At 34.5% G+C, this 23,799-nt stretch overlaps 4 protein-coding genes and 1 non-coding gene across 5 annotated transcripts; 3 read left to right on the forward strand and 2 right to left on the reverse strand.

Moving 5' to 3' along the window:
- Nucleotides 1-934: 934 nt before the first annotated feature.
- WEE1 (WEE1-like kinase) lies at nt 935-5,227 on the reverse strand. The gene is made up of 10 exons (XM_011084184.3): nt 4,710-5,227; nt 4,574-4,628; nt 4,435-4,501; nt 3,485-3,745; nt 3,209-3,276; nt 3,015-3,124; nt 2,897-2,937; nt 2,666-2,814; nt 1,821-2,174; nt 935-1,308 (listed from the first exon to the last, which is right to left on the reverse strand). Exons 1-10 carry the CDS (start codon nt 4,976-4,978, stop codon nt 1,210-1,212), a joined length of 1,473 nt encoding a protein of 490 aa, XP_011082486.1. The 5' UTR covers nt 4,979-5,227; the 3' UTR covers nt 935-1,209.
- Nucleotides 5,228-10,361: 5,134 nt separating this feature from the next.
- LOC105165236 (autophagy-related protein 18a) lies at nt 10,362-12,835 on the forward strand. The gene is made up of 4 exons (XM_088880926.1): nt 10,362-11,310; nt 11,783-11,987; nt 12,237-12,363; nt 12,570-12,835. Exons 1-4 carry the CDS (start codon nt 10,462-10,464, stop codon nt 12,658-12,660), a joined length of 1,272 nt encoding a protein of 423 aa, XP_088737052.1. The 5' UTR covers nt 10,362-10,461; the 3' UTR covers nt 12,661-12,835.
- A 3,952-nt stretch (nt 12,836-16,787) lies between these two features.
- On the forward strand, nt 16,788-18,100 carry LOC105165235 (glutathione S-transferase). The gene is made up of 3 exons (XM_011084182.3): nt 16,788-17,085; nt 17,188-17,236; nt 17,482-18,100. The coding sequence occupies exons 1-3, from the start codon at nt 16,804-16,806 to the stop codon at nt 17,925-17,927; spliced, it is 777 nt and encodes a 258-aa protein (XP_011082484.2). The 5' UTR covers nt 16,788-16,803; the 3' UTR covers nt 17,928-18,100.
- A 199-nt stretch (nt 18,101-18,299) lies between these two features.
- On the reverse strand, nt 18,300-18,370 carry TRNAG-CCC (transfer RNA glycine (anticodon CCC)). The gene has a single exon. It is a non-coding gene; the product is annotated as a tRNA-Gly (tRNA).
- Nucleotides 18,371-18,511: 141 nt separating this feature from the next.
- LOC105165234 (heavy metal-associated isoprenylated plant protein 35) lies at nt 18,512-22,157 on the forward strand. Its single transcript, XM_011084181.3, has 3 exons — nt 18,512-20,972; nt 21,085-21,160; nt 21,253-22,157. The coding sequence occupies exons 1-3, from the start codon at nt 20,922-20,924 to the stop codon at nt 22,050-22,052; spliced, it is 927 nt and encodes a 308-aa protein (XP_011082483.1). The 5' UTR covers nt 18,512-20,921; the 3' UTR covers nt 22,053-22,157.
- The last annotated feature ends 1,642 nt before the right edge of the window (nt 22,158-23,799 follow it).

Below are 23,799 nucleotides of genomic sequence, written 5' to 3' on the forward strand. Positions count from 1 at the left end.
ATGCTGAAAATAAGATTAATGGCAGTTTTGGCCCTTTAACTAGAGATATTTGATAGTTGATATCGGTGTCGTTTTTTTTTTTTCAAATGGAAAATGGCTTCAACAAATAGAGTTCACCTTAAAAGACACAGAATCATCCCTGGCCATGGACGTCACCTGTAAAAGACACAGAATCATCCGTGGCCATGACGGTGACACTAACAATAACAACAAAACAAACAAATATTAGTTGCATCGATTTAATATAATTACTGGAAGAGTAAGAAGGTGTCTTTAAGTTGAATGTTTCACCTACTTGGAGACAGCAGCATGACTCAGAACTTCAGACAGCTAGCTGACATAATGAAGTTATACAAGTTATTAGGTAATTCAATGTCTATTAGTAATTTCACATTGTACAACAAACTCATTGGATGAATGCATTAAATTTCACAGGATCAAGAGAAATTATATCTGAAATGCATAATTTCTGGGCATGCTGAGGTTATTAGGTGATAATAAAATGATGTGATGATTTGAGATGCAGCACAACTTGAGGGACATTTCTCAGTTTCATAGCCTACAAGCCGTTGTTCTACTTGAGGCTCTGATCCGAGGAAAAATAGCTCAATATTTCAGTAAACATGGCATTTCTTGGTGAAAAAGCATGACATTGCAGTTGTATTCTTCTTATGAGTGGGGATGCTTATGACTAGTTCAAAGCAGTGCTAAACAGCTTCATTTAAACAATGTTAAAGAGTGACCAAAGTCCCCTTGGGATCAACTCATTGAGCCTGACCGCCCCAAAAGTCGTCGAGAGAAAATCAGTGCTATAAGAGCATAAAACACAGATCTTAGTTAAATAATTAACGAGCTGTGTCACTCCATAACTAACTTGAAAAGGGAAAAAGATGAGTATGAGTTATATAGCAAGAGACAGCCAAAGGGACAAGAGTGAACCAATACCAAAAGAGCTTCTTCCTCAATTTATCACAACAACAATTACAGCAGCTTCTCCCCGTTTCTAGTCTATACAAAATGAGCACCAAATACATTGAAAAATTTCGGTGCATGAAAGTGGAGAAAGCAGTGTGGCACAATTTTCTTATATGAAATCCTCAGTGCATATGCTCTTCTACAGAAGAACTTTCAGCAATGGCCAAAATACATATAGTAGAGAGGATCCAGCAGCTTCCCGCTTGTTAAAGACCTGATTCCACATTTTAGTTTTTACTTGTTTCCTCCAATTCTTTTGTGCCTGTAAAAAATTGGGTTCTCAACTAGTTCTTTTGCAGATGGTCTCCGTACAGGATCAGCATCCATCATGACCTGAATGTTAAACATTAAGCAGAAAATCTCAGAGGCCTATAGCAAGGGCAAAAGCTGAGTACCTGACGTAACCTAATTCTTAGGGAGAACAAGAGGTTTTTGGTTTCCAAATCAAATGTACAGGAAAAAAACAAAAACCTAAAAATCTATAGCTCCAAAGTTATAAATCCAGCAATAACCTAATACTTCTTAGCTTCAAGCTTTATTTTTGCCTTTCTGTCAGGAGCTTCTCAAACATGGAATTGAGGCTAAGTACTCTCGCAATTACTAGTTTAGATTAGAAGGAAAATAGTTTCACTTCCACTAACATCAATACAACGTTGGAACGTATCACAAGTTATCTTTGGCTGATTGCTTCGAGAAAAAAAAACACTATGATTTAGTTTACATAAAAACTCAAATTGCAAGTTCTGGAATTCCTTTAGAAGTTATTCCTCCAAGTTTTTAACAAAAATGCATTAGTTATGAACCACATTTTTTTTTTGTTATCATACCACTGGAAGCTAATGTACCTTGATTAAGTTCTGAAACTGCAATGAATGGCCAGGAAGAAGAGGTAGTTTTCCTTCCCTAAGATTGAGAAAATGAGGCCCCGATTCAGGTAAGGGTGTTCCTCGCACGAGCTCATAGATAGAAGCTCCCAAGGAGAATATATCAACTTTGTCGAGATTATCATAATTCTCATTCAGGATTTCTTGAGGCATGTAGCGTGCATCCCCTTCTTCTACTGGCAAGCTTTTATCAATGCGAGTGGCACAACCAAAATCACCAAGTTTATAAACTCTCTCTTTTACATAAACATTATCAGGCTTTATATCTAAGTGAGCTATCCCTCTCCCGTGTATATGCTGCAATGCCTTAGCAATCTGCAAATATTAAGGATCTTACGGTCACAAAGGGGAAAAAAACGTGATAATTAGGAAAAAGGAAGAAGTAGTTAACTAAAGAACTTGTATGCCAGTCCTCAAAACTAAACCTTCAGACAAGCTCTAGCAATCTGCAATTCTAAGCACATTTAATCCATCAAGCCACTAAAAGCAAATCATGGAAGGGTGTGTTTTTTAATACAAAAACGCCGATCATAAAGATGAAGTGGCTTAGTCGACATTATTGTTATATTTGGGTTAACATCCAATTCCGCCTTCATTCTTGTGGAGTACCAGATAACGAGTCCAGTTCCATGTATCCAATAGCTAATTACACCATATGGCTCACATTCATATACTTAGTCTTCTTAGTGAAGAGGTTTGATCTTGAGTCAACCAGCATTGTTTCACATAGTAATAAAATACCTATTATGCTATAACGGCAAATCCATGGAGAGCCATAAAGATCTAATTGAATCAAAATCATTCACCTGATACATTGCATCTAAAGCTTCTGCCTCTGTCAATAACTTAGGTAGTTTATTGAAAGACAGGCTGTGATCACACAGCTCCAATTGGATGTAGAGTTGCTCATTTTCAAACCAAGAGGAATAGTAGCCAACTATATTCTCATGGTACCCTGAAGAATCAGAAACAACAATTCAGTTTGAAAGTCTCGACCTTAAACAGATAACAAGAAAAAAATATATAATGCAACAGACCTAAAGCTGCCAAGGCTTGAACTTCCATCAAAGCCTTGCGCCTGTTATAGAATTAAATTATGAGTTAGCCAAACAAGAAAAAATTGATACAAGCAGCTGAAATATTAAAATAATTCACCTTTCCGTATCCTGATGCAACTGTCTCATACTATGTTTCACGGCATACATACAACCATCAATTCTCTTTAGGACTTTGAAAACATGGTTGAAGTTTCCATTACCAATTTTCTGGGAAGAAATAAAAGCATCAGTTAGAAATAGATAAGAATTTTGCAGAGCAACATATAGCAAATGGTCTATTGGTTCTCAAACCTCTATTTCATGGAAATCTGTGCGGTAGCGTGAAAGGCCATCACCACCAATACCCGCTGGGTAAAAACCTGGAGAAAACAAATGCACATGTCACAGAAGGCTAAATATTAGGTAAAAGGACACAAAAATGCACTCACTATGCACTCTGCAATAGGACATAGTAAGTATTAACATGACATATAATGCTTCTTCAGCCTAACTAGTGCATCGCATTAAACTACATGTTTCTCACAAAAGAATTTAAACCAGAGCTTTTTAATACAAATTAACTACAACCTGCACACTTGGATCGCTGATGGCCAAAAGGGTCAGCATCAAATTCTGATACATCCTTAAGGTATGGATTCTTCAGGCATGGAGGAGGCATGACTCTACAGCGTAAAGCCACTGCAGATTGTGAAACATAACTGCGACTCTTTTGCAATTCAACAGCTTTTTCTGTCTTCATTTCATCTGTCACTAAAGTATCTTTTGCAAGATCAACCAATGATTGATGGCCAATTTCAGTTGATTCGAGGGATGTCTCCAAGTTAACATCTGTGAGGGCAGTACATGAAAAGCATAAAAGAGTTGGAGAAGCTGACCACTGAATTATAATAATCATTCAAGGCAATAACAAGCAAAGTCAGGAGTAAAGACATCTATCTTTCTGATAAGCAAGGGCAATTTGTAGTATAATCAATTACAGCACCTAAACTTGCCACTACATGCATGCATATTCCCCTGAACCTCAATTCATTTACACTTCATAGATTGAGCATTTATGATCTAAGCAAGAAACATGAAACCAGTTTTCTCAATTTTTCAAACCAGGTGGAATATGATAGCAAATGGAAATCCGAATTAAAATGACTAGATATGCTAAAGGCCAGGATAAAAATAGGACAACTGTTTACCAAGCTAGCATGATCATGTTCCTAGTGGTACTCAATGCCAAAGTAGCTGAAACGCTAAATATCTATTTAAGCACACTGGCGACATTGTAAGTGCTGATTAATAGCTCAAGAATTAGATATCAGCAAAACAGGAAGGTTTTTGTGTTTGGCGCTGATATCTTTCTTTCTGTTTTGGTCTGAGCAGTAAAGTTTGTCCCCCCTTTATACAGAAAATCTTGAACATGAGTACGAGATATAAGCTTCTTTCAATTTCAATATTCTACTTCTATTCAACAATACTCATGGTACGCCAGTAAGCTAATTGCAGAATAGTTTCATAGTAATTCTTACCTAGTTTTTGCCGTTTGCTCCTAATGGTTTTAATTTTCTCAGGTGACTTTGGACATGGAATATTTTCCTGCAGCAGAAGTTCCCCCCACAGTGAGCATCGAAAATATTAGAGGAGATTTTGGCAAAATCTGAAGCTTACCTTGTCCCAATCTACATTGATAGCGGGCATCTCCGGAGTAATATAATCAGGTGTACTGCAACAAAAATCCAGTAAAATCAATGAAAAGTATAGCAATAACATTTACTAAAAAAAATTACTAAATGTTTATTCTCACCAGAAAAAGTCTTGACTGAGAATGAAATCCTTTTCATCGGCCGTATCAGCATCACAATCGGGTGGCAAAGACTCTGAATGAGCTTCGGAATCGAGAAGCCTCTGGAATCGAGAGGGATTCACCGATTGAAGAGGCAAGTTCAAGGAGACTTGATCTAGTTGCATTGTCAAGTGATTAGCCAATGTGCCTTTCACCATTATTCCAGAACTTTTTCTGTGTCTCTTCGTATCACTGTTCGGATTTCCCCTCCTCAGAACTTTTCTCTTCATCAATCAAAATCCACCAATCCTCTCTCTCTCTCTCTCTCTCTCTCTCTATATATATATATATATATATATATATCGCAGCAGCTTATATATGCAGAGGAGACATATAAGAGTGGATGTACTGATGGAATTGGAATTTCTCAAGTGGTGCAAAAACAAGTGGGGCGAATATGATTCAAATCTGCGCGCCTTCGGTGAGTGGGGGGAAAAGGGCAACGCCTGGGGGCTGCCGCCCCGATCGAGTGTTCTGAGGGTGTATGTCTTAAGGTGTGCCACTGTCAAATCAAGGCTTATGATAAATTGGTAGACTTGCGTCTTCCGTAAGCTTTGACCAATCAGGATGCCGTTGGGCCGGAAAACTTACATATATGAATACTCTGAAGGCCCATCTTGAAAAGCCCAATACGTTTATTGGACCTGAGGAGTGAGGACCGCCCATGCGTGAGTTTGGATTAATTATTGAGATAATTATATTTACACCTCATAATCTATAATTTATTTACACAAATTATTTATATCTTTCGCATAGTTATAGAAATCACCGTTGACGGTCAAAAATTAGAAATAGTTTGTGCGGTTAAATTCATTTTGACCCCTTGTGCTATGGGGCAAAAAAAAAAAACTGTGAAAATTTGAATATAAAAAATCATCTCTATATTATGAACAATGACTCACATTATTTCTAGTCAATTTAGGCATATTTTTTTGGGGACAATGACTAAAATATTCTAGTCAACCTAGGCCTATTAAAATATACTTATGATATATTTATAATATATAAAATTACAATTTTATATAGAAAAATTATTTTTTTAGTCCGTTAAATATGCTCAATATTAATTTAATCTAATAATTATGCCCATATTTTATAAGTGCATTAAGTTTGAAAATTGATGAAATTTAGTCCTTTCGTGACCGAAATTTTAATTTTTAACTGAAAAATAACATGGCATACAAAATGGATATTTTTTAGGGGATTTTATTCCACATGGCTTTAAAAATGAGTTGGACATCATGTTGCGTACAATTATATTATATGTATTATTATAATTTATAAAATAATAATATTATTTTAAAAGATAATAACCAAACTCCCGACCCACCCCATCCCCCACCCTCACAATCGGTTCCCCCGTCCACCTTCCCCCACCCGCCCTCTGTCCCCCTAAGAGGGAGCACTGGAGTCCGTCTGTGTCGTCCAAATGCCGAGGGCGAAGGCCATCGCCCTCGTTTCTGGGCAACCACCAACACCAAAGAGCGCCCACTCTCCTCTGCAGAGGTGGTGGCGATGCTGCTATTTTTTTTAAATTAATTTAATTAAAAAATATTAATATTTTAGAATGGAGAGAAGGGCAAATTTATCAAAAATCCACTTTCCAAAACCTATAATCATAGTCAACGTGAGTGTACCACCAACTCTGGTTTCGAGGGGTTTTCTAAATTTTTTTTTCATATCATATGAGGTGTAATTGATATTTTATTTTTTATAGATTTTTTTAATATTTTCAATATCACAAAAGGGGGTCCTTGTATTTTTTTCATAGTTTGTGCAATAATGTTGATATTTTTAGGGTGTATGTAATTTTTCAAGCATGGATTGTTTGTTTAAATGGTGTTAACGTTTCTAATAGGTGTATGTATAATTATCCAAAAGACATAAATAATTTGAGAGTAAATAAATCATAAACCAGAGAGTGTAAATATAATTATTTTTGAATTATTCATATTCTGAATACGGGTCCAAATATTATTTGAAATATTAAATTCAACATCAAAAGTATCTTGGAAATGCCCAGCCTAGGTATTACAAAATGAAAAAAATATATTCAATGCAATTTACCTTCTTGTGATATTGTCATGAGCAAATTACCCCTCATGAAAATAATAGCAATTTATTCCCCTGTAATTTTTAAAATAAAATAATTTACTCCCCTGTTTAAGAAGATATACTGCTTCATTTTGAAAAATACAGGGGGGCAAATTACAATATTTATAAAAGTACAAGGAGATACATTATTATTTTTTTATAGGAGTAATTTGATCATACAATATCACAAAAGTATTACCTACTCTGCAGCCTTCAAAGCACGTTGCATTGCGATTGGACCATAATGTATGTTCTAACTTCGAAAGGTTTGCTTTGAGCCCGTAGATGGATCTTTGGAGACAACAAACCTTTTGCTCTTCTCCCACTACCGTGAAACCCTCCTGTTGATCTATAGATCTTTTCCTTAATAAAACCGTTAAGGAAAGTCATTTTTAAATTCATTTACCATATTTCATAGTCATACCATGCTGCTATGACGAGCATAATTCGTATGGACATAGCTATGGCTACAGGCGAAAAGATTTTCTCAAAATCGAACCCAGGTCGCTGAGAATTCTTTTGCCACAAGCCTAGCTTTAAAGGTTGTCACCTCTCCATCATCCCCATTCTTATGTTTATAGACACACTTACACCCAACGGGCTTAACACCTTTAGGTCGGTCCACCAACGTCCAGACTTGGTTCCAACTGATGGAGTCCATTTTGGATTTCATAGCTTCAAGCGACTAGCCTGAATTGATGTTCTAAATCGTTTCTCCATATGTTTTTGGATCATTATCCAACTGACAGATCACGCCTAGAAATTGGCACTGACCTTTGGGCCTCTTCTCCATGGATCTCTATGAGCCAAACCTATGACATCTTCCATGGGCATCCATCATCTGGGCTTGCTCCTTACAAATTGTTACATAACAAAAGGTAAATCTCTTTCTAACCCATCTACACTCATTAAAACTGAAAAGAAACTCGATCAGAAGTTAGAGGGAGTATATAAATAGGGACAAAGTAAGCCTTACACAATTTAGGTTAAAAAAACGATTAGATAAGAAAAATAAGAGGCACCAGGCCCCAACCCAACAAAAAATTAAACCATCCACAGGTCCGAAGGACTTTGTAATCGTCCATGTTAATTCAATTAAAAAAATAGCATGAAAAAATACTCCAAGTAATCATGCACCAAAATATAACATCCAATATCGTAAAATAATCACATACCTCAATTCAAGAAATTATATTTAAAATAATGCAACTTAATATGGGCATAAATGCTACCTATGCAAATTAATTCTTGTTTGAAAATCTATTCAAATTAATTTTTATAATAAATAATATTTAAATTTGAATGTCATTATATGTATTTAAAATAAAATTTTAATATTTTACTTTAATTACTTTTTTAAATATTACAAAAAAATTATATTTATTTTTAAAATATAAAAATATAAAAAAGTTAGTGACGAAGACTGCCCCAATCATCATCTCCGACCATATGCAGGGACAAAGCTAACCTCTGTCTAGCCCTAGCGACTGACAGGGCTTGCCCCTCTCCCCTCCCCCCCCCCCCCCCTAAAAACAATATTATTTTCTATAATTTTTACTAATTATATTACCATTATATGCTATTTTTAATTTTCAATTACTATTGTATGAATTTAAAACTCACTATAAAGAAATATAATATTAGTAACAAAACATAAGTGATAATTTTAAAATTATCACTAAAAAAATATATTAAGTGATAATATTTTTGATCTTGTCATTGCATAATTATTAGTGTGAAGAATTGTGCATGAAGTTATCATTATAGATAATTGGTGATACTTTTATATTGACAACTAAATAATGACGTAAATTATTTATTGTCACAAGATCATCATTATATGTGTGTTTAATTCTCTATAGTGATAACTTTATACACTATGTTTTGTTACTAATTTCGACTAATAATAAACTAATTCTAAAAAATGATAATTATTATTGAAATTATAAAATTTATTATTGAGATAAAATAAAAATTATTATCACTAAATATATACAATTAGTAACATTATGATACCACTCACTTTTTCAAGTCATCAAATCTCTCTCTCTCTCTCATATATTCACGTTTGAAGAATTTAATATTTTATTCAATAAATTAACTACTTAAAATTTTATATCTAACACATTTAAGGTTTGCTTCCATCTAATAAATAAGTTCCTTTGTTAGTCAAAATTTATTAAATTTATTGATATTAATAAAAAAAATTAAATAAAAGTTGATATTTACCCCTAATTGATTTATTACTACTTATTGCAAGTTAAATAATTTTTTTCGAACTAAAGGATCCTTATAAAGGCGAAAATATATCTCCTCACATGCATTAAGGTGTGGAGACGTATGAGGGTAATTTGGTTATAAAAAGATTTATTTGACCTATAATAAGTTAGTAATAAACAAAGATGATAAAAAAAATTTAAAATTATCCAAAATCTCCCAAAAAAAATCGAATCAAATCGTTTTTCATGATTTACTTTTCAAACCGCAATTTTAAATTTAAAATAAAATCTCACTGCACTATTGGTTTTAGTTTTAATTTAAAACTTTAAAAGCCGTCAAAAATCTAACCGCACCGCTAAATATATAATTATTTTTAAAAAATAATTAATTTTTTTGAAGAGTTTCATATTCGAATTATATAATCACAAAATTCATACGTTATCAAAAATCCACATTACAAATGCCATTTTTGTAAAATTTATATTTGGACTTTGTAAAAAAAAAATATTTAACTCTTTAAGTCCATTTGATGATTGTCTCAATTTTTTATTTATTCTTTTCCTATTTTCTTTCCTCCCTTTCTGTCTATTTTTATTTTCTTTAAAATCGACTATTGACATTAATATGTATCTTATATTTTGATCTACTTAAAGTTATAAAGTTGTGGAGAGTGCTGGTGGTCTATGGTGTATAATATGATTTTTTTTGCTTGCTATACACAAACACTTATTTCATGTTCTGATTTTTGTTGGTCTTAACGTCTTATTTTTGTTGTAAGTATTAAAACCGCCAAACCTCCCGCAATATCAAAACCGCACTTTTGATTTTAATTTTAAAAGATGGTAATTTAAAAAATTATTTTATAAAACCTTAAATGAAAATTCGATTTGAAAATAGGTTTAAAAAAATCAAAATCGTACCATGAGCACCCCCAATAATAAATCAATTTGAGGTAAATATAGATTTTTTCAGTTTTTTTATTAATATCAACAAATTCAGTGAATTTTAATTAACGAAAAAATTTATTTATTAAATAAAAGTAAATTTTAAAAATATTAACTGTAATTTTTAAACAACAAAAATTTATATATAATTACATCAAAATTGAAGAGAAAAGAGTGTAATGGTTGCTATAAATTAACAACGTTTGGTGAAATTAATGAAGAGGAACAAGTGGCCAAACTCAGCTAGTCTTCTCGTTCAAATGAATCCAAACGAAGCTAGACTTCTGATTCAGCTAGACTTCTCATTCAAATAGTCAAACATTCAGCAATCCATCGGCCTGAAAAAGGATATAACCGTCAATTCGCTTCCCTACCCATCCCTCGCTATTTATCCTCCCATTCGCACTTCCAATCACCCCACAGCATTCCTCGTAATTCCATCTATATCCCTTCCCATGGCCACTCTTTCCAGCTTCTCATCCCATCCAAGCTCCAATCCCAGCTCCAATTTCGTCTCCCCAATGCTCCAGCCCTTCCTCGAACACGAGGGGAGCCAACCCGATCCGCCCCCGGACAATGACCCCCCCTTCGACGCAGTTCCCGACAACGATAGCCGCGAGTTTTCTTCTACCACCAACAATTCCGCCATTGCAAATCGTAGCAATGACCCCATCAAGCTTCTGCACGTCTCGTTCAACCAGGACCACGGTTGCTTTGCCATCGGCACTGATCGCGGGTTTCGAATCTATAACTGCGACCCCTTTCGTGAGATCTTCCGTCGAGATTTCGACGGAAACGCCGGTGTAGGTGCTGTAGAGATGCTCTTTCGATGCAACATCCTTGCTTTAGTTGGCGGCGGTGATTCACCGCAGTACCCGTTAAATAAGGTCATGATTTGGGACGATCATCAGAGCCGATGCATCGGCGAATTATCCTTTAGGTCTGAAGTTCGTGGTGTCCGGCTACGGAGGGATCGAATTGTTGTCGTTCTTGAGCAGAAGATTTTCATCTACAATTTTGCGGATTTGAAGCTGTTGCATCAGATTGAGACGATTGCAAACCCTAAGGGGCTGTGTGCGGTATCTCAGGTTGCTGGGTCGTTTGTGTTGGTTTGTCCGGGGTTGCAGAAGGGGCAGGTTAGGGTGGAGCATTACGCATCTAAGAGGACGAAGTTCATTATGGCTCATGATTCGAGGATTGCTTGCTTTGCACTGTCGCAGGATGGGAATTTGCTGGCTACTGCCAGCAGTAAGGGGACTCTGGTTAGAATTTTTAATACACATGATGGCAGTTTACTGCAGGAGGTAAACTTGTGTTATTATTTGTGCCTACCTATCTTTTGGTCATTTTACAGCTGACTATATTGTTTTGAATTGATTCAATATTATTTAAGAAACTTACTCAATAACTGTTGGTTAATGCATGGCACGGATTCTGACTATTAATCAGCATTTTACTTATTTTTCTAGTTATTGCAAGTAGTATTGATTATGATCAAGGTTGTGTATTTGGAATAGAAACTGCAGAGTTCTGTCTTCTTATACTGTCTTGAGAATTGGGATCTGAATCCCTCATATTTATTTGGCCTCAATACCAACATTATTTTACTCTGTTGTCTGTGTGTTATTTTAAAATGTGGGTCTGTGCTGAACTAGTGTGAAAGAATATGCTCTTGTCTTTCATGTGTTCTGGTTGTTTTGTTGGTTAGCCAGCGTTATTGCAGAAACTTTATGTTCCGGGTACTAAGATCTGAAACACACCCATGGACGCCTGCAGGTGAGGAGGGGTGCAGATAGAGCAGATATACATAGCTTGGCATTCTCAGCCACTGCTCAGTGGCTGGCAGTCTCAAGTGATAAGGGCACTGTTCATGTTTTTAGCCTTAAGGTGAATCCAGGAAATGTTGGAAGTGATAGGTCGAATAGTCCTGAACCAAATCCTTCTGTCGGGCCTGCTAGTTCTTCTCTCTCTTTCATCAAAGGTAAATTATTTGTTTGTCGTACTCCTTGATCCGTTGATGATATCTTGCAGACTGCTTTTCACTTTCTTTACATGTAGTTGAATGGAGGTTGTATTTCATTGCTTATTTATTTTGCTTTTCGGTTACTAACTTAAAGAATCATGGATACCCCACTTCCCTAAGGGTGCTTTTATTGTTCATGAGAGTTGGAGAAAACATCCCACATTCCGTTGTGTTGGCTTTGGCTAAATTCAATTGTCTTTGTTGCAGGAGTGCTGCCCAAGTACTTCAGCTCCGAATGGTCAGTGGCTCAGTTTCGCTTGCCTGAAGGATCACAATATATTGTTGCTTTTGGGCACCAAAAGAATACAGTGGTTATTCTTGGCATAGATGGAAGGTCAGTTCACTAATTCCTACCTATGCTTTTTTAATAGTGTGAAGTTCCGTTTCTTTTCGTAAAGCTTTCTTTCTCAATACCCAGATTCTGAGTAATATCTCCGTCTGTAGCATCTGGGAGCCTGAAAAATTCTGCTATTTTGGTCCCTCTCTCTTGGTAATATCTTTTTAGACGAGTTACTGATTTGTGAACGAAACAATGTGTAGTTTCTACCGGTGCGAGTTCGATCCAGTGACGGGTGGGGAGATGATGCAGTTGGAGTATCATAATTTCGTCAAGCCGGAAGAAGCTTTCTAGCCAGGGCTGGAGATGGATGTATATGTTCATAATTATTCAATGTTTTCCTCTAGTCATCCATCTTCTCTGTCCCCTGCAAACTTGTGGGTTCATGACGTTGTAAATTTCGAGCTGTAAATGTGACTAACAATGTGAAGCAAACATAACGTGAAATGGGAATTGTTATCTGCTCGTACACGTTTTGCCCTAAGAGTTTATAAAATTTCATAATAATGTTTTGGATTTTATGAAAAAAAATTAAAAAAGAAATTTTTCTCAACTTTTATTTGCTGTGTTATAAAATAACTGATAAGACCAAAATAAACTCATTAATTTGTTATATTCAATTTTACCCTTGACATAATTCACGCATTTCTAACAAGCAAAATATTTTCTTTGTCTTCTGTCTCTTAGTTCTATAGAACTATGACATTAATTACGTCTTTCACCCTGCCCCCCCTCTCTATCTATATATCTATTATATATATATATATATATATAATAGGAATATCCTTCTATCCTTCTATAATTTTATATATATATCTATAATATGAATAATATCCTTCTATAATTTTAAATTTTAGTTTAAACTTTTGTGTTAAAAATAAGTAAAAAAATTTCCTCTTTTTTTTTTTTTTAATAATGCAGTATCCTCTTTTGTTAGTTATATTTAATGGTGTTAAATTTTTATTTAATTGCTCGTTACCCTTCTTGTAATAGCTAATAATCTTCAATAGCTAAAAATCAAATGGTCCGAATTTTAAATATATTAGTTATATATAATTATATATATACACAAACTATACATATTATATAATTATACACATACATTATATATATTATATAGGTGACGACGGCCACCGCCTCTGCGGCCGGCAAGGTCATCGCGGCTCGCGCACAAAGGGGGCGACCTCGCCATCGGTGCCGTTGTCCCCTTCAATGCGGTCGCCGACCCCAATCTCCCGCTCCTCTACGGGATGTCATCCCCAAATTGGCGGGCGACATTGCCCACCTGTAGAAGAAATGGGCGAGCGTCACCCAACCATGGATGACAAGGAGGCCGCCAAACGGGGAATAATAAATATATATTATTTTGTTATTATAAGAAATAGAAATAATATAAAAAGTAATTCAAATTTTATTTAGTTGTAATTTTAACTTTAATGTTATTTGTATAATAAATAATATAACTTACAATTTTTTTATATTTAATTAGTATTTTAAATAAATATAAATTGAACAATAATTTAATTTAATGAATAATATATATTTATATAAATATACAAATTTAAAAAGTGAATTTTAGTACATAATTTTTTTATTGTGACATTTCAATTTAAATTAAAGTTTTAAAACTTTGTTTAGGTATTTTAATACTTAATTAATTCTATAAATAAATATAATTTATCGAAGCAAATTTAAACTAAATAATATTTTTAATTAATCAAATAAAAATTTATTAAAGCAATTTAAATTAATCAAGGATACATAATTTATTACAATACATTTGAATATAAAAAAGGGGATACTTGCACAGTTAAAATACCTCCCAAAATGACAAAATATTCTCCCTCAGTTTCTACATAAAAGGAGTTTTATTACTATATATTAAATAAAACAGAGGATTTTTGCATATAAAAATAACACAGAGATTTTGCGCTATTTCAACAAAATACATGAAGATATTATGCAATTTATTGGGATTTCTTTCTCAATTTTATATAATTATAACATTAATTATTTTATATAAAATAACTAACTTATTAAACTTCTCAAACTTTACATTAATCAACAAATTAATTATTTTTTTCTTTCTTTCTTTCTTTCCATTTTTATATTAATAAAGATTTATTGTATATTTTACTCTTAATTATAATATATATTAAAATATGAAAGATATTGAGCTAGAGTCGAAAAGTAATTAAGGCAAATTATGCACTATTGGAAAGTTGTAAATATTAAAAGAAATATTAATAATTTCCTTAATTGATTATAATATATATTCTCCCCCCAATATATATTTGTGGTGATGATTACTTTTATTTTATTTGTAAATAAATTTCATGTTAAAATTATTTTTAATTGAAAATCCACCATATGCAACCATATATTTTTAATAATAGTGGGTACTATTTTTTTTTTATTTTCTTGCAATTGAGATGATACATATAAAATTATTTAACTATATAAACAAATGTATGAATAAATAAAAATTAACAATTTAAAATTATTGAATCAAAATTACAAATACCTTTTTAATTTTGTTTTAAATTGTAATTAAATTAACATGTACATATTCTCTGATAATAATTAACATACTTAATTTTTTTTATATTTTTACATTTGTTTATATAGCGGGACCAAATCAGTAACTTGATTTTTAAAATACAAAAAAAATCTAATATTTCTTATATTTTTTAGATTTGATCTCCTATTAATTATAATCATATTTTAGTATTATTTAATTTTGACCTAATGTAATCTTTTGGAATATGATTTTTTTATTGTTTCAATTATGATAATTAATTGGTTGTTTGATATTTACGAAGAATATTAAAGATTGTTTTCCTTTTCAGACTTCACCTTTATGATTTTTCAAACTTTCAGGCCATAATTGATATATAGAAAGTGCGAACAGAATTGGCATTCCCAAGCCATTTTCTTTCTTTTTTTGGATAAATGTAAGTTTTATTAATAAAATAAGATCGTATAGTATAACAGTACTCAATCGATGGTTTCTCCAGACCAAAGGATACGCCATCCTAAATTCATTCCATTTTCGTTTAATTTTATTTCTTTATACCAATCATGAAAAATATGATTGTTCTGTTAATTATAATTATTTTGAATTAATTTATATCTATTATTTTTTATGAGTTCATAACATTTAATTTTTTTATTATTAATTTTTATTTCGTGAGATCATGAAAGATCGAAATTTTTTTCATTGGTTTCCACCTTTTCTATTATCAATTTTTGTTTCATAAGCTCATGAAATATATAATTTTGTATTAATTGTAATTACTTTTCTTTAATTTATAATTATGACTTTATGAAATTTCTGACATTCAAAATTATTTTATTTATTTTTTTTAATTTTTTTATTATCAATTTGTTTTATGAGATCATGAAAGATCGACTTAAAACTGACTTACTGCAGGTCAAACAATTTTTTTCGAACTAACCTACTTTTATAACCGTGAAGATGTACCTTCTCACATGCATTAACATGTGAAGATGTATGAGGGTAATTTGGTTATAAAAAGATTTATTTAACCTACTATAAGTCAGTAATAAGTCAATTGAGGATAAATATAGATTTTTGTTAATATCAACAAATTCAGTGAATTATGGCTAACGAAGGGACTTATTTATTAAACAAGAGCAATACTGGGGGTGTTAGACGTAATTTTCCAAAGTAGGACAATTTACGTGTAATTACACCAAACTTCAAAGATGGGGAGAGTAATTATCCCATATCTAAATTAAATTATTAAAGTTAAATTTATAAGCAATTGTATGTCATTTTGCAATTTATTGATAAATTTATAAATATTAAATTGTTTTCTAAACACTTCAAGTTTTTCTTTTTTTTGTTCACTTTTGTTTCAAACCTTACATTATTATTGATTAACTGGCAACTTTATTTATATAATTTATATATTTCAATTATTGGAGGAGAAGCTATATATTGCATAAAAATTTTATCCATTTTTATATGTCTTTTTTAAGAAATTATAACACAAATTGGGTTTTCTTAAACCTAAATCAACCATATAATAATTATAATATGATTACCATATGATGAGTTGTGTATATTTAAGTAAAAGTAACCAATCATACATTTGCTCTCATGATGATTGATTGTGTTCGTTCGAATTCGATTTAAGTAAAATATTTCATTCACGTCCCAAATGTGAGCACATTTCTTTTTATAAAGTGGGTGTCTCACATTTTAGAGAGTATCTGTAAAATTTTTTGTTTGAAGCAGGGTTGATGCAATCGAACCAATTACACTTATTATATGATTTATTATTTTTTGTAAATTGTACATCAATTACAAGCTAAATATATTATATTTATTATTTGATCAATTTAAATTTAATCAAATCGAGTGCGAATCAGAATTTGGTCAAAGTATACATGCAAAACGCCAAAATAGAGATGTCCAGACTTCTTGAGTATGCACATAGGGAGAAAAGAGGAAAAAGCACATTCTTTTCTCAGCGAACTGCTGCGTGCTCTTGCCCACCGCTTGACAAGAAACAACTCTCTTTTCCTCTTGGTCACAATTACAGCATGGTAATGAAGCTCCACGGCCACCCTTTCTCTCCAGCAACACACAGAGTGATGGCCTGCTTGGAAGAGAAAGGGCTTGAATATGAATTTGTGCACATCGACTTATCAACTGGGCAGCACAAGAAGGAGCCCTTCCTTTCACTTAATGTAAGCATACATATACATATATAAATAGCTTTTAAAACCCAACGATCTATCTTTTTCTTTCTTTTCTTCTGCCGTATTTTTAATGGGCTCTGATGGATGCAGCCGTTTGGTCAAGTTCCAGCCCTTGAAGATGGAGACTTGAAGCTCTTTGGTAACTTTTCCCCTCTCCTATCTTATGGGTTATGTATTTAAATTTGATGCTTGTTTTGTTCGGATCTTGAATTTTGATGAGTACAAAGTAGAGGAAAACACTGGGAAAATTTTAGATCAGATCATATTTGGCCATACAAACTAATCACAGAGAGTTGTTTACATACTATTGATGATTTTGGTAGTTTCTTGGTCACTTTTCTCATGAATTAACATGCAAATTATTGACAACTTGAGCAACTGCAGAATCAAGGGCGATAACTCAATACCTTGCAAACATCTATGCTGACAAGGGAACCCCTCTTGTGCCTCAAGATCCCAAGGAAAAGGCGATAGTGTATGTTTGGATGGAAGTGGAATCCCACAAGTTCGATGCAGCCGCAGCAAAACTGTCGTACGAGCTCGTTACAAAGCCAATGCTGGGGATGACTACCGATGACGCTGTTGTGGAAGAGCATCAAGAGAAGCTAGGCAAAGTTCTTGATGTTTACGAGTCACGTTTAACCGGATCCAAGTACTTGGGAGGGGAAGCCTTTAGCTTGGCGGATTTTCACCATCTCCCAATTGTGAGCTCCTTGTTTGGAACCAAGACGAAGGCCTTGTTCGATGCAAGGCCTAATGTGAGCGGGTGGTGTGCGGGTATCCTGGCCCGTCCTGCCTGGCAGAAGGTTGTGGAGAAGATGAAGCACTGAGTGCAAACAGTGAATTATGTGGCTTATCCATGGTTGTGTGATATGGCATGCATGGTTTCTCTTAGAGCTTTGACAAGGAAAATCGTGTGTTGTTGGAATAATATCAGGTTAAGCTCTTCTTATTGTAAATTTCAAAATAAAAAAAATGTTAAGTGCAACAAAATTTTGGATAATTGGTTTGATTCGATCAAAACTGATTCGCGCAAGAATTTTTCAAGAAAAAAGTTGTGAAATTATAGATTGTAATTTTGGGTATAGTTTGGTTCGATAAGATCTGATTCGAACAAAATCTTTTCCAAAAAGTGTTGGGAACCTGGAGGCTGTTTTGACTTTTGCATGATATGACGGAAAATGCAGAAAAAAAGTATGATTTGCGCATCCGGGGAATCGAACCCCGGTCAGTACCGTGGGAGGGTACTATGATACCACTACACCAGATGCGCTGATATTTTCCCCCTTTAAAAGCAAACATTATTTTACAATCTCGGAAGCTGGCTCGTCCGAATAAGGCTCAATTGACATTTCAGCCCAATCGAGAATATCGAGCCCGTTCTTATAGTGGGTTGCCAGTTTTTTCAGATTTCGCAAAGCTGCCTAAGCCTGTTAAACCACGCAAAATTTTCTTCTAAGCTCCGGCAATTCTCCCTCTCGTCGCTCGTAAATTCTCTTCGTCATTCTACGGCGAACTGACTGGAATCAGATTTTCTGTTGGCTGTTCTTCGTGTTATCTGATTCCGGAAATTTTTCTGATTGGCGTAGTTTTGCCTCGGCAGCTGATTGTTTCAAGTGTCGATGGTTGAATTTGGCTTGTGCTATACGCGTCTGTGCTAGTGACTTGCTTGTGGATATATCCGTCTAATCTAGGAAGTGGATCAAACGTAGCTGGTTTTTACCCGATTGAGATAGTCGATAATGAGCTTACATTGGCGAAAACTACACGGGGATGAGTTAGTAATTGAAGCTTTAAGTTTCAGTACAGTTATTATATATGTTCGCTGAGTTACTTCTCAATAGGAGGATTGATCTGGTGAAATGAAATCTGTTGAAACCTGCAAAGTGATTTTCTGGATATTGGAGATGGCTCATTTTCTGTTACTAAAGGCAGAAATTGCATTGCCACACCCAGCTGGTTTACAATAAATCGCTTAAACTACTGACTAATATTTCTTTTCTATTCTTTTGACGTGGCCTCATGAATGTGTGATATAGTTGGTGTTTTGAGTCTGGCGTTCAACTTCGATAAAGCGGTTTTTAGTTCCTCTGATTTTGAGTCGTATCGTAAAGGATAACAGAATGTCATCTTGATCAATGCTGAAACTTGGAAGCAAAACCATGATGCACTTCTAAAAGGTGGGGACAGCTGATACTAGAGTAATTGGGTTTTACTGTGCATTATGTGGTGGTTAGTGCCTGAGAGCATATGTTTAGTGACTCGAATGAAGTTCTTGAAGTCCTCCTTGTGAATATTACATAATTTCTGCTTGATCATTGAAAGGTGGAATGTTTTAGTGATGGCTTGCTGTATCTATGTTCAAACAATGAGTCCCGGAACATCAGTTTGAGGGTCACTGTTACTGTATGTTGAGATCTTGAGAATGACAATACTATCCTCAGTCACGATAAGCATGAGGCATTTGAGTGCTAAATGTTGTCACACCTCATTCTGAGCCTTTAATGTTATGTCAGATCAGGCAGGTAGGTTGGAGAAAGTTGGTGTTCTGATCAGGCTCCATCCACAGAGATGATAAGTTTTTTTTGTAAGATTTCACGGAAAAGGTAATCTTTTTAGTATTTGGTCTAGCTTGGGATCGTGCTGCAATAGATGGAAAGGAAGTGTTTTTCTGTTCATATTTGTCTCTTTCAGCTTTCTATCTCTCATATTTAAATAATTGCAAGATGAAAAGCATTGCTTTTATTTCTGACTTATCTTCTGTCAGCACTTGTTTCCTTCATTTTGTTGAACCGATCTTTTTCTTGTTTTATTTCTGAAACTTTAAGATGGTCTTTTGAATCTTATACTTTATGCCCAAGTTACTTCTTCTGATGATTAGTTTCAACCAAATACTACTAGTGTAAAAAATACGGCAATTCTTTTAATCTGCATGGCCATTATTCATGCAGTTTACCAGTTGGCATCAGCTCATTGAGTATATTCAAAGAAAGGAGAATAAATTGTTACCATCAATTTTATTGAATGAAATCGACATGTGTGCTAATACCTAACTGAGAAGCAACTGAGGTGAAATTTCATTTTCTTACAATCAAAAGCCATTTATTGTTCTTCTATACACAGTCTCTGCCAGTCCTATAAAAAAGAAGCTATGTATGCCTGTAGCTATGTGTATTGTTTCTAGTCACTTGCAACTACTAAAAGTAGCGCTGTGTTATATTTGATCAGTTTCCCGTAACCACAGGCAAGGCTGTGAAGAAAGGGCCTAAAGCTGTTATTATCATTTCCTATTGCATAGCCTGGAGAATTGACAATTCACCTAAATTAGATTTCTCACACCAAACCAATATATTGCAAGTGTTATTACATCTCATCGTATTATAAGTGTAACACACTCTTCATGTGATTAACCTAGTTGGGTCAAACCCAATTCGGGCTATAATTTCCGAAATACAGTAGAACCATTGAATTGGGGAAGAGCCTTACGAGTATGCCATCAGCATTGCACCCACTGTCAAATGGATCATTCATTTGTCCTGTGGCTGGTGGCCTAATCATAGTCATATTGCTTTGGTGACATGTCATATCTTATTGTATGTTGCTTCCGACGTGGCCTCCATAGTCAAGGGGCAAACCTGTCTTTCCATTTTTTGCTGCTGATTTTGTGTTTATACTAAAAGATAGTGCGTGCTATCATTCTCCCTTTAATTTAAGCAAATACTAGACTGGATTGCTCTTATCTTTCTTTTCCTTTCTCTCCACTCTTTCAAACGGGGCCTCCTTCCCTTTCCTTTCTCGTTCACGCACACAAAAACACACACTGGATGGAGAACACATTGTCTGGCAATGACAGCTCCGAACCTCTCAAGTTTATGGTAATTTAGTAATTTATCAATCCCTGTATCTATTTGATAGTCATTTAGCTTGTTACTTAACTCACTAATCCATCACTTATTTTTATCATGTTATCTATGAACTTACGTGCAGACTTGGGCATTGAGAGTGTCTATCCACTGCAAAGGGTGCAAGAAAAAAGTAAAGAAAGTTCTTCAAAGCATTGAAGGTAAAATATAATACATTATAAGTGAATTTGAGTCTGTTTTCTGTCTGTTCTGTTTGCTTAGAGTCTGAGTTCTAATGTGTTATTTGTATCAGGGGTATATAAGATTGATATCGACTCCGAACAACAGAAAGTTGTAGTAACAGGGAACGTGGATTCTGAAACATTGATCAGGAAGCTGGTGAAGTCCGGGAAGAAAGCTGATCTTTGGCCGGGAAATTCTGAAAAAGAAGGAATAAAGTCCGAAAAGTCGAAGAAAAAGAAGCAAGAGGAATCAGAAGCTAATAAATGTGATGAAAATGCTAGTGATGATGCTGATGAAAACATAAAATTTGCTGAGGAAGCTGAAACTGATCCAATGAAACATAATAACGATGGAAAAGAAAGCCAACAGGTAAAGCTTGAGACTGTCACTGGGAGTGATGATCCTATGCTGGGAATGGAGGGGAACGGCGGGGCGCCAGAGCTTGTAACCGTGACTGGTGGCGGAGGGAGCAGTGGACGTAAGAAGAAGAAAAAGAAGGGGAAAAAGGGGAATACAGGATCAACAATTGGTGAAGTTCAAAACGACGGCGGTGCACCAGCAAGTAGTGGATCCCCTCCCCGCACGGCGAGCTTGGACCCACCGGTCGATCAACTGAATATAAGCCCTCCACATCAGCCCGTCTTCTACTATCCGCAGTTTTACTTTGCTGCTCCAGAATATGGGATGAGTTACAATACTGCACCAACTGCTGCTAGTGGTATTACCTCATTTCATGCCTTGCCCATGCATTCTTACACTTACTCGCGCCCAAATTACTACCAGCCACCTCCACCCTCTGATCCGGCCCTGGATATCAGCATCCAAAAGGATCATTACAGCGACGATAGAAGTGTATGCTCAATCATGTGACATAATCTTGTATTATACAATAATATTATAACGAACATTTAGTATTTCAAAAGGTGTTGTATATTTTGCATCGCATGTGAATTTCATGTAATTTGCTTGTTGTCTTGGGTTTTTCTTGATATTGGCCAAACATCAATTACGCTTGCTCTGCAGGTAGGTTTGGGACCTTAAGAAGTCTATCTTGTCCCTTCTCTCTCTTGTGTGTAAAGGAGGTTTGTTGTTTTTGCAGCTGAAAACATCACCTGATAAAGTAAATGGCAAAAGATGGAGTCTTTATGCTTAAAGGGAAATCTCTACTTTTTGCTTCAAAAGCATTCACTTTAGAGCTGAAAGAAAGTTTGTTCTGTCTTGAATGGAAAGAGTTCAATAATGGACTCAAATGTAACAAGTTAAGTTGTTAGTGTTGAGATCTTCAGGGTCTTCGGTTGACAGGCACAAGAGAGGAGATTGCCCTTAAGGTGGTAGTGTGTGTATGGTCTAAATTATTATCACTGAAGTGCAAAATTCTACGATTATGAGGTTAAGGAAGAAGCAATAGTTTTATTTATTAGGTAAATTATATCGACAAATTTTGATGTTACGTCTACTACATAAGTATTTTAATCTTTTATAAAATTATAGGTATATTCCTTAAGGAGATGTTAGTGCAATCTACTCAGAAAATATTTGTATAACGTTTTGACATTGAATAAGAGGTTTATTTGTAATTACAACTACAATTCTAAGAAATATATTTGTAATTTTATAAAAGATAGAGGGTGTTTTTGCAATTAAAGCTAACATTAGGGGTGTTAATATAATTTACTCTATTTATTTATCAGACCCTTCTTTAAAGAGAACCTATGAAACAAAAAGGAAAGAAAAATGTAACAGCTTATATAAGAATTAGGTGTGTATAGAATGTTAGCATCCCATCCCCCACCTTTCACTTATCACTCACATTTTCTTCTGTATTTATCCTTCCGCTGTCAATAGCAGATTGAAAACATATCAACTGCGCTAGTGGGTTGTACCTCAGAGCATCTTTCTTCAATCGGATTTGATACCTTTGTCCTCCAAGATGCTCTGTCACAAGCATCTTCAAGGTGTCCACTTCCTAATTTTAATCGCAGAATTCACACACAATTTTTTCGTTTTCACTAAAATTGCTTTACGTCAAATACATATAACATCAAACTTTTAATCCTACTAGATAGGGTTAAAAGATGAACATTCTTTATCTTCTATGATACCACTCGAATTATGCAATTTTATCAACGATCTGAATCTGACTACGTAATCTCCCCAAATCTGTGATTGGTTTTGAGGAATGAAACAAGTACGTTAGGTTTGACGAAAACCATCCGACGCGCAAGTTAGTTGGTGGTCGAGATAGAAATATACGATCTAAAGTCAGATAGTCAAAGCAATAAATGCCAGTTACCTCTAGTGAGTCAGATCTGAAGTATTTATAGGGTCTTATTTGACACTGTAGATCAATCCACATGTCGTAATCCGAGGTCCTCCTAGCTTCAATCGTGTGGTGTTTAGCCATCTTCAAATTTTGGGTCAACCCGCAGGCGAGTCTTAGTGACCTGACCAGCGACCTCATGCGCGGATCTTGGCGAAATCTTCATTATGCCCTTAATGAAGGGCTTTTTTATCTTTTAATAAATAAACCCCCATCACTCTTACCATTAAGTGTTAACAAAAGCGATACGTGTTGGGCCACGTGCCGTTGAACTCAGTTTGACTATTATACTTTCTT

This window comes from Sesamum indicum, linkage group LG6, assembly GCF_026168435.1.
Source record: "Sesamum indicum cultivar Baizhima isolate 11 linkage group LG6, ASM2616843v1, whole genome shotgun sequence".
Classification (NCBI taxonomy): domain Eukaryota; kingdom Viridiplantae; phylum Streptophyta; class Magnoliopsida; order Lamiales; family Pedaliaceae; genus Sesamum; species Sesamum indicum.

What these genes read in the sequence shown, in the direction of transcription:
- WEE1 (XM_011084184.3), bottom strand. Translation starts at nt 4,978, where the DNA reads ATGAAGAGAAAAGTTCTGAGGAGGGGAAATCCGAACAGTGATACGAAG. An exon ending in TCAATGTAGATTGGGACAAG is followed by an intron (nt 4,502 to 4,573) that starts GTAAGCTTCAGA and finishes CTTCTGCTGCAG; the next exon opens with GAAAATATTCCATGTCCAAA. An exon ending in TTGCATCAGGATACGGAAAG is followed by an intron (nt 2,938 to 3,014) that starts GTGAATTATTTT and finishes ATTCTATAACAG; the next exon opens with GCGCAAGGCTTTGATGGAAG.
- LOC105165236 (XM_088880926.1), top strand. Translation starts at nt 10,462, where the DNA reads ATGGCCACTCTTTCCAGCTTCTCATCCCATCCAAGCTCCAATCCCAGC. An exon ending in TTCTCTCTCTTTCATCAAAG is followed by an intron (nt 11,988 to 12,236) that starts GTAAATTATTTG and finishes TCTTTGTTGCAG; the next exon opens with GAGTGCTGCCCAAGTACTTC. An exon ending in ATTCTTGGCATAGATGGAAG is followed by an intron (nt 12,364 to 12,569) that starts GTCAGTTCACTA and finishes AACAATGTGTAG; the next exon opens with TTTCTACCGGTGCGAGTTCG.
- LOC105165235 (XM_011084182.3), top strand. Translation starts at nt 16,804, where the DNA reads ATGTCCAGACTTCTTGAGTATGCACATAGGGAGAAAAGAGGAAAAAGC. An exon ending in AGCCCTTCCTTTCACTTAAT is followed by an intron (nt 17,086 to 17,187) that starts GTAAGCATACAT and finishes TGATGGATGCAG; the next exon opens with CCGTTTGGTCAAGTTCCAGC. An exon ending in TGGAGACTTGAAGCTCTTTG is followed by an intron (nt 17,237 to 17,481) that starts GTAACTTTTCCC and finishes GAGCAACTGCAG; the next exon opens with AATCAAGGGCGATAACTCAA.
- LOC105165234 (XM_011084181.3), top strand. Translation starts at nt 20,922, where the DNA reads ATGGAGAACACATTGTCTGGCAATGACAGCTCCGAACCTCTCAAGTTT. An exon ending in CCGAACCTCTCAAGTTTATG is followed by an intron (nt 20,973 to 21,084) that starts GTAATTTAGTAA and finishes ACTTACGTGCAG; the next exon opens with ACTTGGGCATTGAGAGTGTC. An exon ending in AGTTCTTCAAAGCATTGAAG is followed by an intron (nt 21,161 to 21,252) that starts GTAAAATATAAT and finishes TATTTGTATCAG; the next exon opens with GGGTATATAAGATTGATATC.